At 40.1% G+C, this 17,289-nt stretch overlaps 2 protein-coding genes across 5 annotated transcripts; both read right to left on the reverse strand.

The window, feature by feature from the left end:
• Positions 1-1,160: 1,160 nt before the first annotated feature.
• On the reverse strand, positions 1,161-12,516 carry tlk2 (tousled like kinase 2). 4 transcript variants are annotated; one of them, XM_011477924.3, is made up of 21 exons: positions 12,393-12,516; positions 10,687-10,769; positions 9,325-9,402; positions 9,180-9,249; positions 9,054-9,097; positions 8,773-8,871; positions 7,258-7,359; positions 6,986-7,078; positions 6,698-6,808; positions 6,480-6,616; positions 5,679-5,831; positions 5,505-5,571; positions 5,314-5,411; positions 5,120-5,201; positions 4,609-4,700; positions 4,429-4,518; positions 4,181-4,350; positions 3,907-4,045; positions 3,632-3,743; positions 3,385-3,492; positions 1,161-2,596 (listed from the first exon to the last, which is right to left on the reverse strand). In XM_011477924.3, exons 2-21 carry the CDS (start codon positions 10,765-10,767, stop codon positions 2,423-2,425), a joined length of 2,100 nt encoding a protein of 699 aa, XP_011476226.1. In that variant the 5' UTR covers positions 10,768-10,769; positions 12,393-12,516; the 3' UTR covers positions 1,161-2,422. The 4 variants fall into 4 exon arrangements, with proteins under 4 accessions (XP_011476226.1, XP_011476225.1, XP_011476227.1 ...); XM_011477923.2 differs by having other exon boundaries at positions 11,786-12,505; XM_011477925.2 differs by lacking the exon at positions 8,773-8,871 and having other exon boundaries at positions 11,786-12,505.
• Positions 12,517-14,491: 1,975 nt separating this feature from the next.
• On the reverse strand, positions 14,492-17,091 carry LOC101159015 (methyltransferase-like protein 2-A). Its single transcript, XM_004071275.4, has 9 exons — positions 16,916-17,091; positions 16,443-16,531; positions 15,980-16,230; positions 15,697-15,746; positions 15,552-15,612; positions 15,327-15,466; positions 15,136-15,242; positions 14,966-15,031; positions 14,492-14,875 (listed from the first exon to the last, which is right to left on the reverse strand). The coding sequence occupies exons 1-9, from the start codon at positions 17,065-17,067 to the stop codon at positions 14,736-14,738; spliced, it is 1,056 nt and encodes a 351-aa protein (XP_004071323.1). The 5' UTR covers positions 17,068-17,091; the 3' UTR covers positions 14,492-14,735.
• Positions 17,092-17,289: the final 198 nt, after the last annotated feature.

Below are 17,289 nucleotides of genomic sequence, written 5' to 3' on the forward strand. Positions count from 1 at the left end.
TAAAGTTTTAAAGAGGGCAATTTTCTTAAATCCCATTGAAATAAACACCAATTGAGTCTTTTTTTCTTTGTGATCCACAAAAACAAAACAAAAAAGTCATTTCCTGAGAGAACTCATTAAAGTTTATGACAGTATGCTCATCTGTTGAGGTCAAATTTTAAGTTAAAAGTTGAACAGACCAAAAAAATGCCTTAAATAAAATGACTTTTTGAATCACTGTTGAGCAAAAGTTGACTTAAAGGATGTTTTTTGTAATCTTCGGTATAAATTGAGCCGTTTTCAAAAAAAATTAAGATTATGCAAACGTAACTTATAAAAAGACAATATCAGGAAAAGAAGACCAGGTTAAAAAAAATGTAAAGTTTTAGCTTTTTTTTAATGATCTGGTAGCTGTTCAGAACTGGACTGAGCTGTGAATTGCAGTCTAACAGGATGCAAAGGTCACATCTGCCTGCAGGGTGCCCAATGAAGCGTCTCTGCAATCTGCAGCTTCACTGTCCAGCCTACGTGACAACAAAGGTGCAGAAGTAGAGCAACAAAAAGAACTTCATCTTGTCTGTAGTCAAGATGAAGTTCAATTGGTTTCATAACTATACTAACCATTTGCTTGGAACTGGCAAAAAATACTTCTTATTGGGATGTATAACATTCAATTTGAAGTAATTCTCTAACAGAATTTCTGGCTCATTTTGCTAATTTTTGAATGCTTTTGTAGAACTTGTTTTTAGGTTTTTGATGTCTTATGAGACTTCTTGTCAAGTAAAAAACTTGCTGCATGGACAGAACATTTTATGACTTTTCTTTTTAAAATGAGTGTTCTTCTATGTTTAGGCTCTTTCTGTAGTGATGAGAGGATCGTTTAGTGTTTCAAACAACCTAATAAGAGTTCTATTTCTTAATTTGAAAATGATATATACACTAATGTAGCTACTGTGCACTATTTAAAACCATCTTCATTTTTAAGCAGCATATAAAGAGGTCAAGGTAATCTTTATAAATTTCTTTAGTATCCTTGTCCTAAAAACTGCAGAACTCTAAAAATACCAGCGTACACTAAATCATTCGTTTGAGGAGAAAATTCATTGTTAAGGTCAATCAAACTCCACGTTGAACAGCAAAAATATTTTGGTGTGGAAAAACCCATCTCAGGATACACAGCGCTCATTTCAAGCACTTTCTTGAATATATTTGTATTTGATTTACGGGCAGTGAAACCAAATATATAAAGAAAAGGAAAAAAAAAAGAACTGCCAAGCACAAACAAAATGCTTATGAATACATTTTCAGCTCTGCTGTAAATTGAAAACATTCGCAGAAATCTGATGAAAAAAACAAACAAAAAAACAGCCAAACAAAAGCACAGAAAAACAAACGCACTTTAACCAAAAGCATTTAATGGTTCATGTGACTTTCTGCTAAGGCCCATTGTCCCCAGAACAGTATTATAAGGTAAACCAGTCCCTTGCATTTTATTGGCCAAAACTAAATTCAAACATACCTAAATAAATATGTATTTTTATGAAAAGGGGGGGAAGGGGGGGGGGTCAGTAAAACAAGGAGAATTCTAATGAAAGGCAACTTGAAAACAACACTTTCCTCCATAGACTGTTAAAACTCAACAGTTGTTTTGTTTTTTTGAAATGACAAAAAGGGTAATTACCCAGCAGCCTCCACTCCATGTCAAGTATAACAACTCTAAAAGCATTCATTATAAAAACAGAGGTGGAACACTGCCACCAGCTGGAAGTTCAAAGCTTTGGTCACAGGAGTTTAGATGCGGGAGGAAAGACGAGAAAAAGCCGAACTTTTGTCCCTCATCCACTCAAACTGTACAGGTCTGGAGTTTAAGCTAACCTTTCCAGAACAGTGAGCTGGATCACACAGTGCCGTTAGTACTTCACCAGACTGGCTACGCCGTCCGCTTCAGGGAGATGAAGAACACGCTTGAGCTTGGGAAGGTCCGTCCAGAATGGCTCATGCACGGAAGTTTAAGAGAGTGAATGAAAATGACACTTTCCAGTCTTTTCTGTCTGACCATGTAGGATCAGCTTTTTTTTTCTTCATATTAATCTCTCTTTTTTTAGCAGAATAATCGGACACAAGAAAACCGCACTTTTCATTAACACAGTGGCAAAACTCCGCCCTTTTGCTGAGAGTCCTCCAGGTTTTGACCTCCCCCCACTCCCTCCCACCACGCCACCCGTCACAGAAGCAGGATATGTGGGGCTGGGATGGACTTCAGAGGCGATCGTCCTCAACCCCTTCCATGACTTCTCGCCACTCCTCAACGCCATCTGACCAGCTCCCAACTGAGCTCTTAACAGTAAGGTGGGACGCTATTAGGAGGGGGGGGGGATAGTACGATGTCTCCCCCACCCCACCCAACCCTTTCAAACGGTCGAGTCACATTAGAGGTGCGGGCTCAGTTTGAGGAGCTGTTGTTGGAGGAGCTGGATGTGGAAGCCACCGCCATGCCAGCGCCGCCCGAGGACGCCACTGACTTGCGTATGTGAGGCATTAGGAAGGGGTCACTGGCCAGTTGATGCACATCGATGCGGTCCTCCTTACGGTACACTAAACAACGCCTTATAAAGGCCTGGAGAAGACAGACAGGACAAGAGTTACTAAAAAGACTTTTTCATAGTTAAGTAAGTATTTTAAACATTTATCATGCAAGGGCATAAGACAGTAACACTAGAAGAGAACACGAAAGCTCCGCTTGGGAGTTGCTCAGCGTCCAGTTTCAATGTTAAGTCATTGTACCGACTCAGAGGTCCAGCGACACATTTGGCGCCTCAGGCACAGCAGACGAGCAGCAGCGCCTTTTGGATGTCACAATGCTTCCACAGTTCAAATATCTGAATTTTGGCAAAGAATTGGCAACAACCAGCCAGGGACTCAGCTGATCAGCAGGTGGAGTCCCAAACCAAACATGGAGGAGAAGCTGTTCATTCTGCTCCTGAAATGTATGATTTTTTCTTATTTGTATCAAGAAAATAAGACGTTTCTTTAATTTTATCCTTATTTCAGCGTTTTCCCTTTTCGGACTGATGCGTGACAGCAAGTCATAAAACTGGGTCACAGAGAGACTGAAGTACCGCTGAAAGCGGACGTCATTCAGTAGATGGTGAGATGAAGAATCTATGAAGGATCTCATGAGCCCAGACATGATGACAAATGTTTTTGTAGACCTCTTAAAAATAAATGAACCTGATCTGGATACATCCTCTGTGTCTTCCATGCATATGAAATATACAGTCAATGCTTGCATGCTGAAAACCTTTGACAGTAGCTCCTCCCACACAGGGCAGCATTGGTTTGGTCGGAATGGAGCATGAAGGCTTTAAAAAAAATAAAAAATAAAAAGGTGTTAGAGGAGAATACCTTAGCTTCAGGAGTGACTACAGGTTTAGGGGGGAACTGAACATCCGTTGCCTTAAGAATTGTGTTCTCCTGCAGGATGTCCTGCTGGGACTGGTTGTGGCCAAAAGGCTAGAAAAGGAAAAGGAAAAATGACTTTATGGAAAATTTAGTGACCAACATTTATAGTCAAATGTCCTTTTAAAAAAACTTCTTTAAAAGAAAAAATGTCTTAATCAGGTTTTTACAGCACATTTATCCAGACACTCACCTTGCGACCATACAAACACTGGTAGAAAATGACCCCCACAGACCAAACATCAACCTTGTTGGAGATTTTTGGTGGCTCTTTGCCAACTACAAAACACTCCGGAGGCAAGTACCTGAAGAAAACAAGAGGGAAGATCCCACATTAAATGAAATTACAAACTCCTTTTTGTATTTGCTTGCTCATAGGGTAAGGCTCAGTTTTTATGTGCCATGAGTTCACAGTATTAATCATTTATTTAAACAAAGTTTGTCTACAAAAAGGGAGACAAAACACACCAGTAGGTTCCTGCTCCCTGTGACGTCAGCTCCATCCCATCCACAGCGTTGTAGCTGTCGTCGTCCATGATCTTCGAAAGGCCAAAGTCAGTGATCTTAATCTCCCCGCAGGCAGTGCCGTTCACGAGCAGGATGTTCCCTGAAAACAGAGAGGACAGGCTTTACGATGGGACACTTAATCATCCTCTGGGAAATAAACAATAGTCAAAAAGATGGGTCAGATGTACCCTAACGAGATCAAAGATGATCAGACACGTGCAGTATCAAATCTTACCAGGTTTAAGGTCATAGTGGATTATGGGTGGCCTGATCTCATTGAGGTACTTCAGAGCGTTGACTATCTGCATGATGATGGAGCGTCCCTCTTTTTCCGACATGAGCTTGTGCTGCTTCAGGTAGAAATCCAGATCATTGCCCTCGCAGTACTCCAGGACGGTGCAGAACCTTCTCCAAAACAAGCAGACATTAACTGTTAAAGAGACATCCGCTCAACTTCCTTCCACAGGTCTTGAAGAGACTTACGAGTCAGTGTCGAGTGAAAAGTAGTCATAGAGTTTAACTATTCGCGGGTGGTCCAGCTCTTTATGGATTCTATATTCTCTGCACGCATGTCTGAAGAAAAACAAAACATTTATTGAACTTGTAAATACTCTACAGATAAAGAGCAGTGAATAGGATTGAACACATCTTTGTAAGACTCACTTGTGATAATTTTCCTTCTTCTCATCCCTCCAGTTCTTGTTTAACTGGTGGATTTTAACTGCAACATACCTTTGCTCTGTTAAGTCAAAAGCCTGAAAAACAAAAGCTTCTGTTAGATCAGATGAAAGCTTTGGACAGTTTTCTTTCAGCTACATCTGCAGAATTCTGCCACGCATTAAAACGCTCCGTTGCTAAATCATTTTTACTGAAATGACAGCTGATTCTTGCATCTGACATTTTGGTTCAGTCCTTCATTTCTTTTTAACATCCACATGTTACACAATAGTAGTTACGCAAACAGAGCACTGACACTACAATCGGTTTGCCAGCTGAACAACCTTATCTGTTGTACGCCAAACATTTCTGGCATTATTTACAAGAAACATTCATGCCTCAAAAGAAGGAACAATGACTCATTTGGCAAAACTTTCAAAACATGTAAGCCAACAAAATAGTCCGACCTATGGAATAAAAAAAATGATAATGTACTGAAATAGAAATACAATCTCACCTTGTACACTTCACTGAAGCCCCCTCGACCGAGTAAATGCAGCAGCAGATATCTGTCATTTAGCGTTGGGTGATCTTTAAATCTGAGCGAGAGGAAAAATGGATGTCAGTTTTTGTTGCAAAGAGTTGAATAAAAAGTCAAAGTAAAAAGCCAAAAACATTCATTTAGATGTTCATTAATTATGTGGTTCTTACTGGGAATTATCCTCGTTGTGGATCCTTTTCAGCTCACGTATGTGAAGATTACGCACTCGCTCCAACCTCTCCAGCTCTGCCTGAATCTCTGCCTCCTCCTGCAAACATTTGGAAACAGATGTTAGAAAAACGGAAAAACTTCATTACCGACAAGCATAAAAAAAACAAACAAAAAAAACAATCCCTCTCACCTTTTTCAGATACCCTAGTCTCAGTTTAAAGATCTCCTCCTGTTCATGATACTCTGCCTGGGATAATCTGTAAAAAAAACAAACCAGCCCAGCTAAGTGAAACAGAAATGATTGATTCGAACAATGGAGACATAAAATGTATCAAGAGAAGGTGAATAAAAAAATGTATAGTACGTTTCGCTTTCAGCTCCATTCGTCTTGCTCTTGCGTTTGTTTTGCTCCAGGCTTGGCGGTGGAGTCTGGGCCATAGAGGGAGGTTTCCGTTTGGCTAGAAGCTTCCGCTGCCTTTCAATGTCCTCTCGCTGAGAGTTAATCCTCTCCTGTTGTCTGGAAAGAACAGCACATTGTTGAAAGTAATTTTTATTTCATATGTGGGTCTGTTCTTCCATGAACTCACAGTCTGATCTTAGAGAAATGCCTTCACTTTATTTAACACACCCACTTTAAAGACCCACTCCAATGAAAATGATGTTTTTAACATGTTGTTGTAGTCATTTTATGATGATGGAAGACATATATGGAGAAAATTGAGTTCAAAATTGCACTTCTGGGTATTTTTTTTATTCAAATTGTGTATAAAAAAAAAGAGCAGACACAAAAAATGCTTGAAAAAAAAAAAAGCTGGGCAGACAACAAGTTCCCTCTTCTGCAGTGTGGAGAGGGATTGGGGGGTGGGGGGTCCGGACCAAAGTCAAAAATCGGAGGTAAATTTCGGATGATGCAGGTTTTTATTTTGGCCAAAATGGCTTAATCATAATCAGAAGACCACTGGGAACGCTTTGAATTTTTTCAAAAGAAGATGAGAATAGGTCTTTAAAGAAAAATCCTATTTTTTTTTTTTTTTTTTTTTAGATGATAGGTTCGATAGCAAAGATAACATTTTTTTTCATAACTTTAACATTTTTACCTCCTAACATTTTAAATAAAATTGAAAGGAATAGTCACAACAGTTAATCACATAAAAGGCAGACTCACTTGATAAGGTTTTGGAAGGCGTATCCATCTGTCCACTGTTCAGTGAAAGACGCTCCATGTCTTACTGTAGTGAAGTGTCCCAGTCGAAGCCTATCCTGCATGCTCTTATCCCGACATGCCATCTTCTCCTGTTTGGACTTATGAGCAAAAAAAGAATACGCCCGTCATATTAGATCCAACAATACACCTTGGAATATCCCATTTGAAGGTTAACGCACCTTTTCGATGAGGAGCTTCTTGGACATAGTCACGCATTTATTTAAACGCTCCTTATACCTCTCTAACATCTTCTGCTGTTCGTCAATTTGTCTTCTGAGATCACAGTTTGCCTGCAGCGAAGCATTCAAACAAGCAGGAAAATATTAATCAAAGCCAACATATAGAAGAAAAAAAACAAGTGTGTGCTTTCACATGCCTTAAAAATAAAAAAAATACCAAAATAACACACTAGTGAACACATTCATGAAAGAACTGAAAAGGCGTGCAGAGTAGCCAAAAATTAGTACCCTCAGCAAATCGTCTATTCGACCCTCCTTCTTCTCCAGGTCTGAGTTCTTGTTGTTCTCCAGTGCGGTTAGTTTCTCTATAGTTAGATCAGACTACAGAGATAGTTTGCAAGATCAGTTGGTTAAAATCATTCAGCATTCTTGACAAAAACAGTGAGACAGTAGTATTTCTGCATCGCCGGATGCTGTAATTTGCTGTTTTATCCGCCAATGTTGACTATTTTTATAACTATATTATTTAAACCATCAACCAGAAATCCTGATGTGTGTACCTGTGTGGCTTTGTGGAGCATATGGAGAGAAATGGGCTTCACTGAACACGAGGAGAGCTCAGCGTTGATAGAGCCAAGAGAAGACGGGCTTCCCTGCTGAACCTGGAAGCAAGAAACATTGATGCAACAAACACTTTTCACTTTCGGAGGGAGACTCAGGGCTTGAATTTCTGCTCACATGAATGATTTATTAAGACCGGGTTAGGCTCAAAACATTATACTAACCTAGGAAAGAGTAAACTGTGAGCAGCTGCTTTTAAATAGGGAAACAAAAAAAAAGATTCTTCGAAATTCATCATAGCCAGGACTTTCTGAGGTTCACCATGTGAAAGTGTCATAAAACTAGCGGCAACAAAAATCTTTTTGCTGCTTCCTCACATGCAGTGCATGAGCAAAATCACTGCAGCAGGATCCAAAACATGTTAATAGATAAAAACACGACCATAAATCAATATCCTATCTACAATGTAAGCAATCCATCACATTAGGTTCACCATTACTTCAGTTTTAGAGCCACATATTAAGGTGGCAAATCACATCAACAAATCACTTAACGCAAAAACGTGGACAAAAAAAAAAAGAAAAAATCACAACAAAGCAAAACGATTAATAAAAAACAACAACAAAAGATTTTATAAATCACAACAAAATTCTACAAATCAAAATGTTATAAACATTTTTCCAAAAAGTCCTTTTTCCATAAATCAAAATGAAACGTTACGCAGGGAACAGGTAGGTATTTTGGGACATCACTGATTGAATGTTAAGACAGAGAGCAGAGGGATGATTGGCCTGAACTGCTGTAAAGAGTTGATTGAACATTTGCATTGGCCAGAAGCTTAAAGAAATATCTTCTGTCAGAAGATAGCGCCGTCCCAATTTACTTCAGACTTAATAGGTGAACAAACGTCATCATCCAATCAGTGATGTCCCATAATAGCAACCTTTTCTGGATTCTTATTTTGATTCATTTTTTTAACATTTTACTTTGATTTCTGAAAACTACTTTTGTCTTCCAAAATGTTCCTTTATAATTTGCTTCATTTTTTTGGGAATTGGGTTTGATTTATGTTTGAAATTCTGAAATTTTGTTTTGATTTGTAACGTGTAATGTTATTATAGTATTATTTATTTTGCTTTTAATTGTCAGGACCTTGCAGTCAAGGGCCACTGTGAAATAAGATGATGGAGTTTATTTTAAAGTTTCAAATTGATCTTCTTTTCTACACAAATTCTGGTTTTGGTGAACCCTTCAGATCTCTGAAAATGAAAGAAACTGACAGCACAACAGGCTGAAATGACACCAAGTTGGAAACAAACTTGATATAAAACTAGAATTCCAACTTCTCCAACATGAAAAATGCAGTTTTCTCATCAAGCAACCAAACTTCACCTTTTGAATGTGTTTAATAACGGACACCAGAAAAAAAGAACAAAATGAAGGTAAAAAGGATAAAAGATTTTTAAAAAAAACATCAAAAGGTCTGGGAAACATGAAAGAGCAAACATGCTCACCGCAACAGGAGGGTTGGACAGAGAGTGTTGAGGGGAAGAGCGGACCACTGGTGGTATCCCCCTGGCAGGACTGGTACCAGGACCGCTACCTCCCGCAAACTGACAGACCGACAGAGAAGAACAAGATCGAAGAAAGAAAGGAGGAAAGCCGATTAATGGAAAACACCAAGATGGGTGAGAGAGGATATTAGAAATCAGGTTATTTGGACGATGGTGAAGCATTTTAGATGACATAAGGACAACACAAGGCGGCTAAAGAGTTCAGCTTTTCTGCAACCTACCTCAAAATAATCACTAATTTTATGTCCTCTTCCTCCTGCTTTACCTATAAACCAAAAAGGAGCGCAAAAGCTTTGAAAAAAATGTGACTAATTTGGAGACAGATGAAAAGAATTAAATGTTCTTACTTTGACTGCCATCAAAGTGGTCCGCTTTGCGTTTTCGCACTCTCTGCTCATTCACCTTTTTCTCCGGAGTCTGTAAGAAATCCGTGCAAATTGACCAAATGCATTTTCGAGTGACACGTCTTATCAGTACGTGATGGAGACTCACCTCCAGTTCTTTGTCACTGAGTGAGCCGACACTGCACAGACTCTGGTTAGATGACTCATTTTGACTCTGACTTGAGCCCTGTTTAAAAAAAAAAAAAAAAAGGATTAGAGCAAAATGACAAATAAATTCCTAAAAAGAAAAATTTCTAGAAAGAACATGACTCTAGGTTTACATGACAGTGGAGGACAAACTCTTAAAGCAGGACAAACGAGGTGAGGAAATGTAGAGGTTTGGCTCAAACATCACAATTAGCTTTCCATTAAAAGGTAAATCCGCATTAGTGCTAATGCCAGCCCACGAGATGATGCATGTCAATCAAATGAACAGCATCACAATTCAGCAAGTAGTGTCCAACAGGAAAGAGATAGTTATTTATTCAGGGCACACCAGCGCTCTCTTACTGAACCCTCCTAAAATGGCTGAACATTAGGCATGCTGCTGAGGATGTATTCCTCCCTCTGTCTGTCACCTTTAGATAATGTCATCCTTTTTTCTTTTCATTCACTGTGGGGCTGCTCATTTTTCCTACTCTTAAGGACGACAGTAAAAAAAAAGGTTTGCGGTAAGAATCTGAGCTTGGTTTTAAGCTCCCAACCTCCACAAAATAAATAAATAATTAAATGCACTTTCCATCTATTTAGACCCCAGCTTTTCCTGCAAAAAAAAAAAAAAAAAACACAACAACAAAACACCACAGTTCTTTTTGTGCCTCATCAGGGATAGAAGAAATAGACACACAAGAAACTTCTCAGATACAACAAATAGCTTTTAGACCACCACACATTTTCCACAATTTCCTCACAAACTTTGCCTTCACTACCCCCTCCCCATACGATAATACAGGGTGATAGTTGGATCATGCATTTGCAAAAGCCACCATCTTCTCTGCAGCAGGCAGCAGCCATGCCATGCTCTGGGTTCTGCCTATGGCTGGCACAGGGCCCACTCCTGGCACCGACTCTTGCTCCCTGACTGCTCCAAGATCACCTTTCAATCAGGGTGCTCCGCCGACTAACCAAGAGAGGGGATCAAAGAGTGACCGATGCCTCCAACATGAAATATTTCTGCCTTCACTCCTTGCACTTCCTGCCACCCATGATGTCCCTTGTCTGTGGCCCTTTTGGCAGGCAACATTACATGCATATACAACCCCTACATCATGAGCCAGGAAGAGTCATTCCAGCCAAAAACACGCGGCTCAACCTTCTCCAGAGACAGACAAAGAAAACAAGTGAAGCCAAACTGTCTAAGGCCAAAAAGGCAAAGTGATGGGAGAAACAAAGGAAAGACATTCCTGAAAAATGTTCTCCCATCCTTATTAAGAAGTGCTCCACCTTGCACCACATGGAATCTGACACACACCTTGGCTACACCGACCCCAGTAAAGCGAGCCTCCAACAGCTCCTGCCGCCGGGGGTCCAGGCTGTGCAGTTCTTCCATCATGGCTGCAGAGAGACAAGAACACAGATTAAGGAAGGCACTGAAGAGCCTGGAATATTCAGATGGGAGTGAGGGATCACTGTTTCAAAAGACAGTGGTGCTGATGAGTCACGGCTGTTTTTAGCTATATGGATGTGGAAAATTCCTGTTCTGAGTCATCAATAAGCTTGACAATGTTTTACAGCGTTATTTATGTCCACTAGGAACCAGCTATGTGACACAGGTTACTTAATAAACTAGCAAAATTCTGTGAATACTGAGCAAAACTGGAACACACAATTAAATATTCATTTGTGGCAGTAGTACAGATGTGTAGTCACTGCTAGAGAAAACTATGGTATCAATCAAACAGTAGATGATGTTTTGGACCTTAAGGCCTTATTTATGACATTGTAGTTTGAAATTGCAAATAATTTAGGGGTTTGTAAGTAAAATTCCGTAAGATTAGATGCTAAAGTGGACAATTAGTGAAAGTTTCACAGGTAAAATTACACGCCCAAAAAAATACTCGTCTGTGTGAAGAACTGTGGCTTCTAAATATGAATTTAACGGTATATGACCACTTTCATCCAAATATACGCCCTTAATTGTACTGGTAAATGGTGTCTTATTTTAAACCCATTATACAGTGAAGCCAAATAAACATAAATTGAAAAAATAGCTCAGAAAACGAGCTAACAAGCCATCGGAAAACGGCCAGAACCTAGCGTAGCTGGTCACTCATCGCTAACGATTAGCTAGTTACGTCCGAGTAAAATTCGTGTAAATAAAGCCTTAAAACATACACAATTATGATTATCTATATATATTTGAAAATCAAATTGTACTTGCAAAAAATTAATCATAATTTAGGCTAATAAAAGTGTTTAATTTTAGCCTGGAGAGCAGGCAACGAGTTAGCGTTTACCCACGAGAAGCATCTTTCTTGCCAGGTACTCGAGCTACGACATCTGGAATCACCGTAGCGATAAACTTTCCAAAACGGTTTATTTTTCCTCTGACAATGTAACCAAATACTCACTGTAATGCAATCTTTTCCTCGGTCCTGCGAAATGCTCGCCCCTGAAACCGTCTGTTGTTTTAACCGGTGCTCGGCAGACCCTCCCAGGCAAGGCCGCATGCAGCCGCGTCCTTGCGTGCTAATTGTTAACGATTGAGAGACAGGACGCGAGCTGAGTAGCTCAAGGGGGACGACGGAGGATTCCCTCCGAGGCCTCGAGTATCCCAAAGTCGATTTTTCTGCGGTCCTCAGGCGAGGATGTCCATCACATCCTCGTCCCTGGACTATAACGTGCCTTACTCTGCTTTCTCGCTCCTCACAATGGCGACCCTGGAGAATCGGCGTTTTCCAGCAGGTAATGTCTTTAGGCTAGCGTTAGTTACCCCCTATCGTTATCTTCCCTTAGTGGTGCGCTGAAATTAGGGTCCTTTTTTTTTTTTTTTTAGCTTGATCAAAACTAATTCCGGGACACACTTCACTTCACGCGCGCCGGGAAGAAATAATCTGTTTTCCGAAGCGTTTTCAGATGAATCCGGATCGATTTGGTTCGGTTCCCGTGTTTTTGCAATGTAAACAATAATCAGTTAAATCTCAGGTTTTTCTCGTGAGACGGTTCAAGTATTTTCACCTTAGTCCAGTCCACGCCTGTCCCAAAAATCTTTGACCGGACCACCAATAGAAATTCCCAGTCAACACAATCCAGTAGATTAGCGCCCACCCAGTCAACCCCCAGTGACAGATTATCGCCACAAAGTTAGCATTCTATTATGTTTCTATGCATCTCAGTGCACTTATTTATAATGCAAACACGTGTGCTTTCTAAGAATCTCATAAATTCTGATTTAAATAATCTAAGAGGGGATTTTTCAACATTTTAAATTCTAAATCTTGTTTCCAAAACTTGAATCAAATTGAATATCTCAGAAACCTTTACATTTTAAGTGTATTGATTAATACAATTTTATGTTTTATTTATTTATAAACAGACAAATCAAAATTTGAAGGCTAAACTTTTTTTTAAATTAACATTTTCACATAGTGAAACTTTTTTTTCACAGTTTATTTTATTAAAGGGGGCAAATCTGTTTGCTTATGACTCTCTGGTAAATATGTATATTTCTTTTTTTGCCATACATAGATCCACTCCAATGAAAATGGTGGTTTTGGTGTTTTTAACAAATACATGGTAACATGTATTTTCTCGTATAAAAAGAAAATTAGGATTAAAATTGCACTGGAGGGTTTTATTTCCAATTAAAAAAAATGCTGTTGGAAAAATCCTGTTGCAGTGACGTAGCTGCTGCAGGCCACAAGCTCCCTGCTCCGCTCAATTTTGATGCATCAACTTCCTGACAAATAGATCTATGCTCACCATTTTTGTTGCTCCTGTATTGTTACGTTGGGGTATGAGGGGCTGTAAGTTAGCAGGAGAGCGTGTAAACAAAGGCATGATGGGAAATGAGGGAAAGCTTACACGGTGTCAAAAAACTTGCTCACAACTCGGTGGTTAATTACTGCTGCTCTGCAGAAACGTATAAAAAGATGATTGGAGTAGGACTCTAAACCTGAGGATGCTCCACTGCTGTAGTTCCTGCAGACTAGATGTGCAGTTGCCCAACTGATGTCTTCCTGCAATCTCACTTTGGAAAGTGTTTGTCCAAACTCCAACTTTCTCCTCAGCATCAACTGGACATCCACAGATATACCACACTCACATTAAATACATCAATGCCCCAACGTGTTGTCACATGCATGGCTCAGTTGTAGGACTGGCACTGGGAAACCAGAGTTTGATACCCAGGGGGTGCGATGAGCTTCATCCAGTGTGGGTCCTTAGGCAAGACCCTTTACGCTACTGCCTAACTATGTGGATACAACGTGGCCCATGTCTGGGTCTCCCTGTTTATTTTATCCTCATCCCAGATAAAATACAGGGTTGTGTTGGGAACCACACCACCTGTTCGAATATGTGAAAGCTGATTTGATATATCCCTGAAGGGATATGTTGAAAGGGGACCACTATAGTCCTAACGTGAACCGGCTTATTTACAGAGCAGTCGTCTTAACAACACTTCTTTACAGCTGCGAAACCTGGACCACCTACAGAAGACATGAGAAACTTCTCCAGCAGTTCCATCTCCGCTGTCTCCGAAATATCCTTAAAATTCGCTGGCTTGATCGAATCACAAACACTGAGGTCCTGTGAAAAATCCAGTGATTTTCCACAACACTCCTGACCCTGTGAGGCTGGAATGACCATGTTTTTGTGACAGTTTGAAGGCAGCATCACCTGAGGATTTGTTTATCTTAAGGTTCAGTTGTACCTTGTCAGATTCAAATAGATTAATCCTAATTCTGCTATTGTCAGATGCTTAATTCATTTTCTACCGTTTTGCCCCTGTTGGGGTCATGGTGCTGCCGGAGCCTATCCCAGCCACTTGTGGGCGGAGGCAGGGGACACCCTGGACTGTTCGCCAGTCTGTCGCAGGGCCACAATCACACACACATTCACTCTCACACCTAGGGACAATTTAGAGTTTCCAATTGACCTATGAAGCATGTTTTTGGACGGTGGGAGGAAGCCGGAGACCCTGGAGAAAACCCACGCATGCACGGGGAGAACATGCAAACTCCACACAGAAACACACACAGATGCTAAATTATTTAGCAAAGTTAGAACAATACAGAGAGTTTTATTGTTTTTTTTTTGTTTACAAAAAAACACGATTTTAGCTTTTATGTATCATGCTTTTATTTGAAAACATCCACATATTAAAACAGTGACACAAGTCGAAACATCTTTATACACGGTAGCGGCCCTCTTTTCAATCACTTCATACATCAAAAGTACATCAGTCTCGTAGCACCAGCTGGACAATAACAAAAGAGAAGTCCATCCTTAAGGTGAATGAAAGAAAAGATTCCTTTTATTGTCTCTTCTTTAAATCAAAATCCACCGTAAATCTTCTTTTCAGGAGGCCTTCTTATACTTGCACTGGATCCATACCCTGTACATGGTGAGCTGCTTCCCTCTGTTCACCTGTAACCGTCTGTCCACCAGGTTCTGCACTTTCTCCAGCTCCGCCCTTGTAAACAGCTCATGAAGCTCGTCTGAAATGAATCCAAATGCAGAAAAGGGCTCAAATACTGAGAGGGAATCTCCAAAACTATCCGATGGATGCTTTTTGACGTGCACGTTACCCTGAGTAAAGAAATAAACTCGGGTTCCATCCCCTCGAACGTAAAAGTTCTCTGACAGACATCTCCCTGGCAGAAAGAAAATATCTTAAAAGTCGCAAACATCAGCTAGTATTAATTAAAAAACTAATTCTGGAAATTTGCTTTAAAATAAATCTGGATTTTTGACCCACCTTTTTTGAAGCGGAGTTGTGCCATATCATAGCGTCCATAATCTCTGAGTAGGATCATGCCTCCAGGCTTCAACAAACGTGCCAACCTCCTGATGGAGGCCTGCATCCTTAAAAAAAACAAAAACAAAACGAGAGCAATGCACGCTAGCTGTCGCAGCAAATGCCAGAAAGTCTATGAAATAAATGCATACTTGTCAGGGTGCAGCGCCGACAGAACAAAGATGAGGACTATGACGTCGAGGCTTCCATCAGGAATGGGGTAACTGGCATCCGCATCACTCAAGTCTTGAACAAAGGCGAAGCACCGCCCGGGGTCGTATTCTGGATTATTCTAACATCAAACCAGAACTTTTGTTGATTAGACACAAGCATAGAGATGATTAAATGTGTTTCTCGGTTAATCCTGAGCCTCGCACCTTGACTAATTCCACAGCGGTGCTGGAAAAATCACAGCAGTAAACAAAGAGTCCTGGGTCACTGCAAATAAGAGAAACATGTAGGTTAGAATTTTCACAAAACATGATGTGAAAACCCCAAAAAATGTGTCTTGTGCGCTCGTACTTGTTGGTTTTAAGTATTGGAAAAACTGTGTTTCCCACTCCACAGCCCACCTGTACAAATAATAAAACAAAATTTACAGCATTGTTGTTTTAAGATCATCAAGAAAGCTGTTTTTAGGGCACCACAAACTGCTTTAATAATAGAACTTTCTTTCGAATATTGTCGCAAACAAATGTGTCTTATATTAAGGCACATTCCAAAGATTTAAAAGATAAAATAGCATCTGCCTTGGACTGACTGTGCTGTAAAAGTTGGCCGATCACTTTTAAATCCAATCTTTCACCTCCAAAATACGGTATGAGGCAGAGGAGCCAGGAAAGTCCCGGCTGTCTTCAGCTCCAGAATCCCTGCAACGGTTTTGATCCAAATTGCTCCCTTGGGGTTCATCTATATGCGAGGTGTGGTTGAGGACGCTACACTGCGGCGCCAGTTCCGGGAACTCGGTGAAGAGCCAGTGACGATCCTTGAAGAAACGATTTTCGTGGATCGTGTAAAACTCATTCCAGTACTCATTGGCTCGGCTGTCATATTCCTCTGCGAAATAAGAATAAGTGGGGGGAAAAAAACCAACTCGGTAAAGCTGCCCACTTTACAGGTGCAAACAAATGACAAATACTTTTACAAAAAGGAAATCGTGGATATGAAAACCTCTGGGGTTAATTTTTTGATTAAGTCAACTCAAATATAATTGAAAAATTAAACCACATTTAATTATGAAGTATGAATTTCCAATGTTAGAATGAAACCTTGCTTCTCTGCAGGGAGTGGATAACTGTTTTCTGAGACTTTTCTTTTTGCAGCTTCTTCCTGCTCGTCAGTCCACTCCACGTTGTCCCTGTCAACAAGAAACCGGATGAGTTTAAACAACTCTGTCAAAATAAAACAGTTGATGGATCACAAGGAACATCCAATAGTGTATAGATAACTCCAAAAAGTTCATAGGACATTTTTTATTTTTACATTTGGTTTAGTGTTAAATGCTTACCAGAACCTGATAAATTGACAAATAGCAGGTAAAACAACAACAATAACATAAAAGAAATAGTGCAGTAATAAATCTTCAAAACAGAAAATGAACTAATTAAAGATAAAATAATAATCTGGTTATAGTTTATTTAAGGATACCAAAAACAGAATGAATAAAAATGAGAAAACTAAGCGCTATTCCTCCAGAAAACACGTGAACGTGTCTGTGCCGGTCCGGTCTTCCGGTACTGACCATGCGTTGTGCTGAAAGACCTGTTTAGGGTCTGTCAAGAACCGCGTACCGAACTGAGGTCTCCTGGATTCTGCAGAGGATGAACCGGACAAACTGTGCCCCGTTTCACTGCTGCCCGCCGCCACTGCGTCCACCGCGCAGGGCGCCTCCATGATGGATGTGACGCAACGGAAATGGGGCTTCACGTGACAGTGTGATGCATTCAGGGGCGCCCGGAATTGGTGATGTCAACATGGGATCACTTTCCTCTATATGAATGATACCAATCATGGTTTTAATAAAGGATTATTATATTCAATAGCATAATTCAAAATCTTTGAACAAAAGACTACGTAGAAAAATATTTAGGTTCTCAGTTTTGACTTTAGAAATAC

This window comes from Oryzias latipes, chromosome 8 (genome assembly GCF_002234675.1).
Source record: "Oryzias latipes chromosome 8, ASM223467v1".
NCBI lineage: Eukaryota > Metazoa > Chordata > Actinopteri > Beloniformes > Adrianichthyidae > Oryzias > Oryzias latipes.

Bases quoted from the DNA above. Each gene is read 5' to 3' on its own strand.
- tlk2 (XM_011477924.3), bottom strand. From the start codon at position 10,767: ATGATGGAAGAACTGCACAGCCTGGACCCCCGGCGGCAGGAGCTGTTG. The intron at 4,701-5,119 runs GTGAGATTGTAT...TTTGTTTTTCAG, and splicing joins GCTTCAGTGAAGTGTACAAG to GCTTTTGACTTAACAGAGCA. The intron at 4,046-4,180 runs GTAAGATTTGAT...CTCTGTTTTCAG, and splicing joins CCACTATGACCTTAAACCTG to GGAACATCCTGCTCGTGAAC.
- LOC101159015 (XM_004071275.4), bottom strand. From the start codon at position 17,067: ATGGAGGCGCCCTGCGCGGTGGACGCAGTGGCGGCGGGCAGCAGTGAA. The intron at 16,231-16,442 runs GTTTCATTCTAA...CTTATTTCGCAG, and splicing joins ACTCCCTGCAGAGAAGCAAG to AGGAATATGACAGCCGAGCC. The intron at 15,032-15,135 runs GTGGGTCAAAAA...TCTTTCTGCCAG, and splicing joins ACAACTCCGCTTCAAAAAAG to GGAGATGTCTGTCAGAGAAC.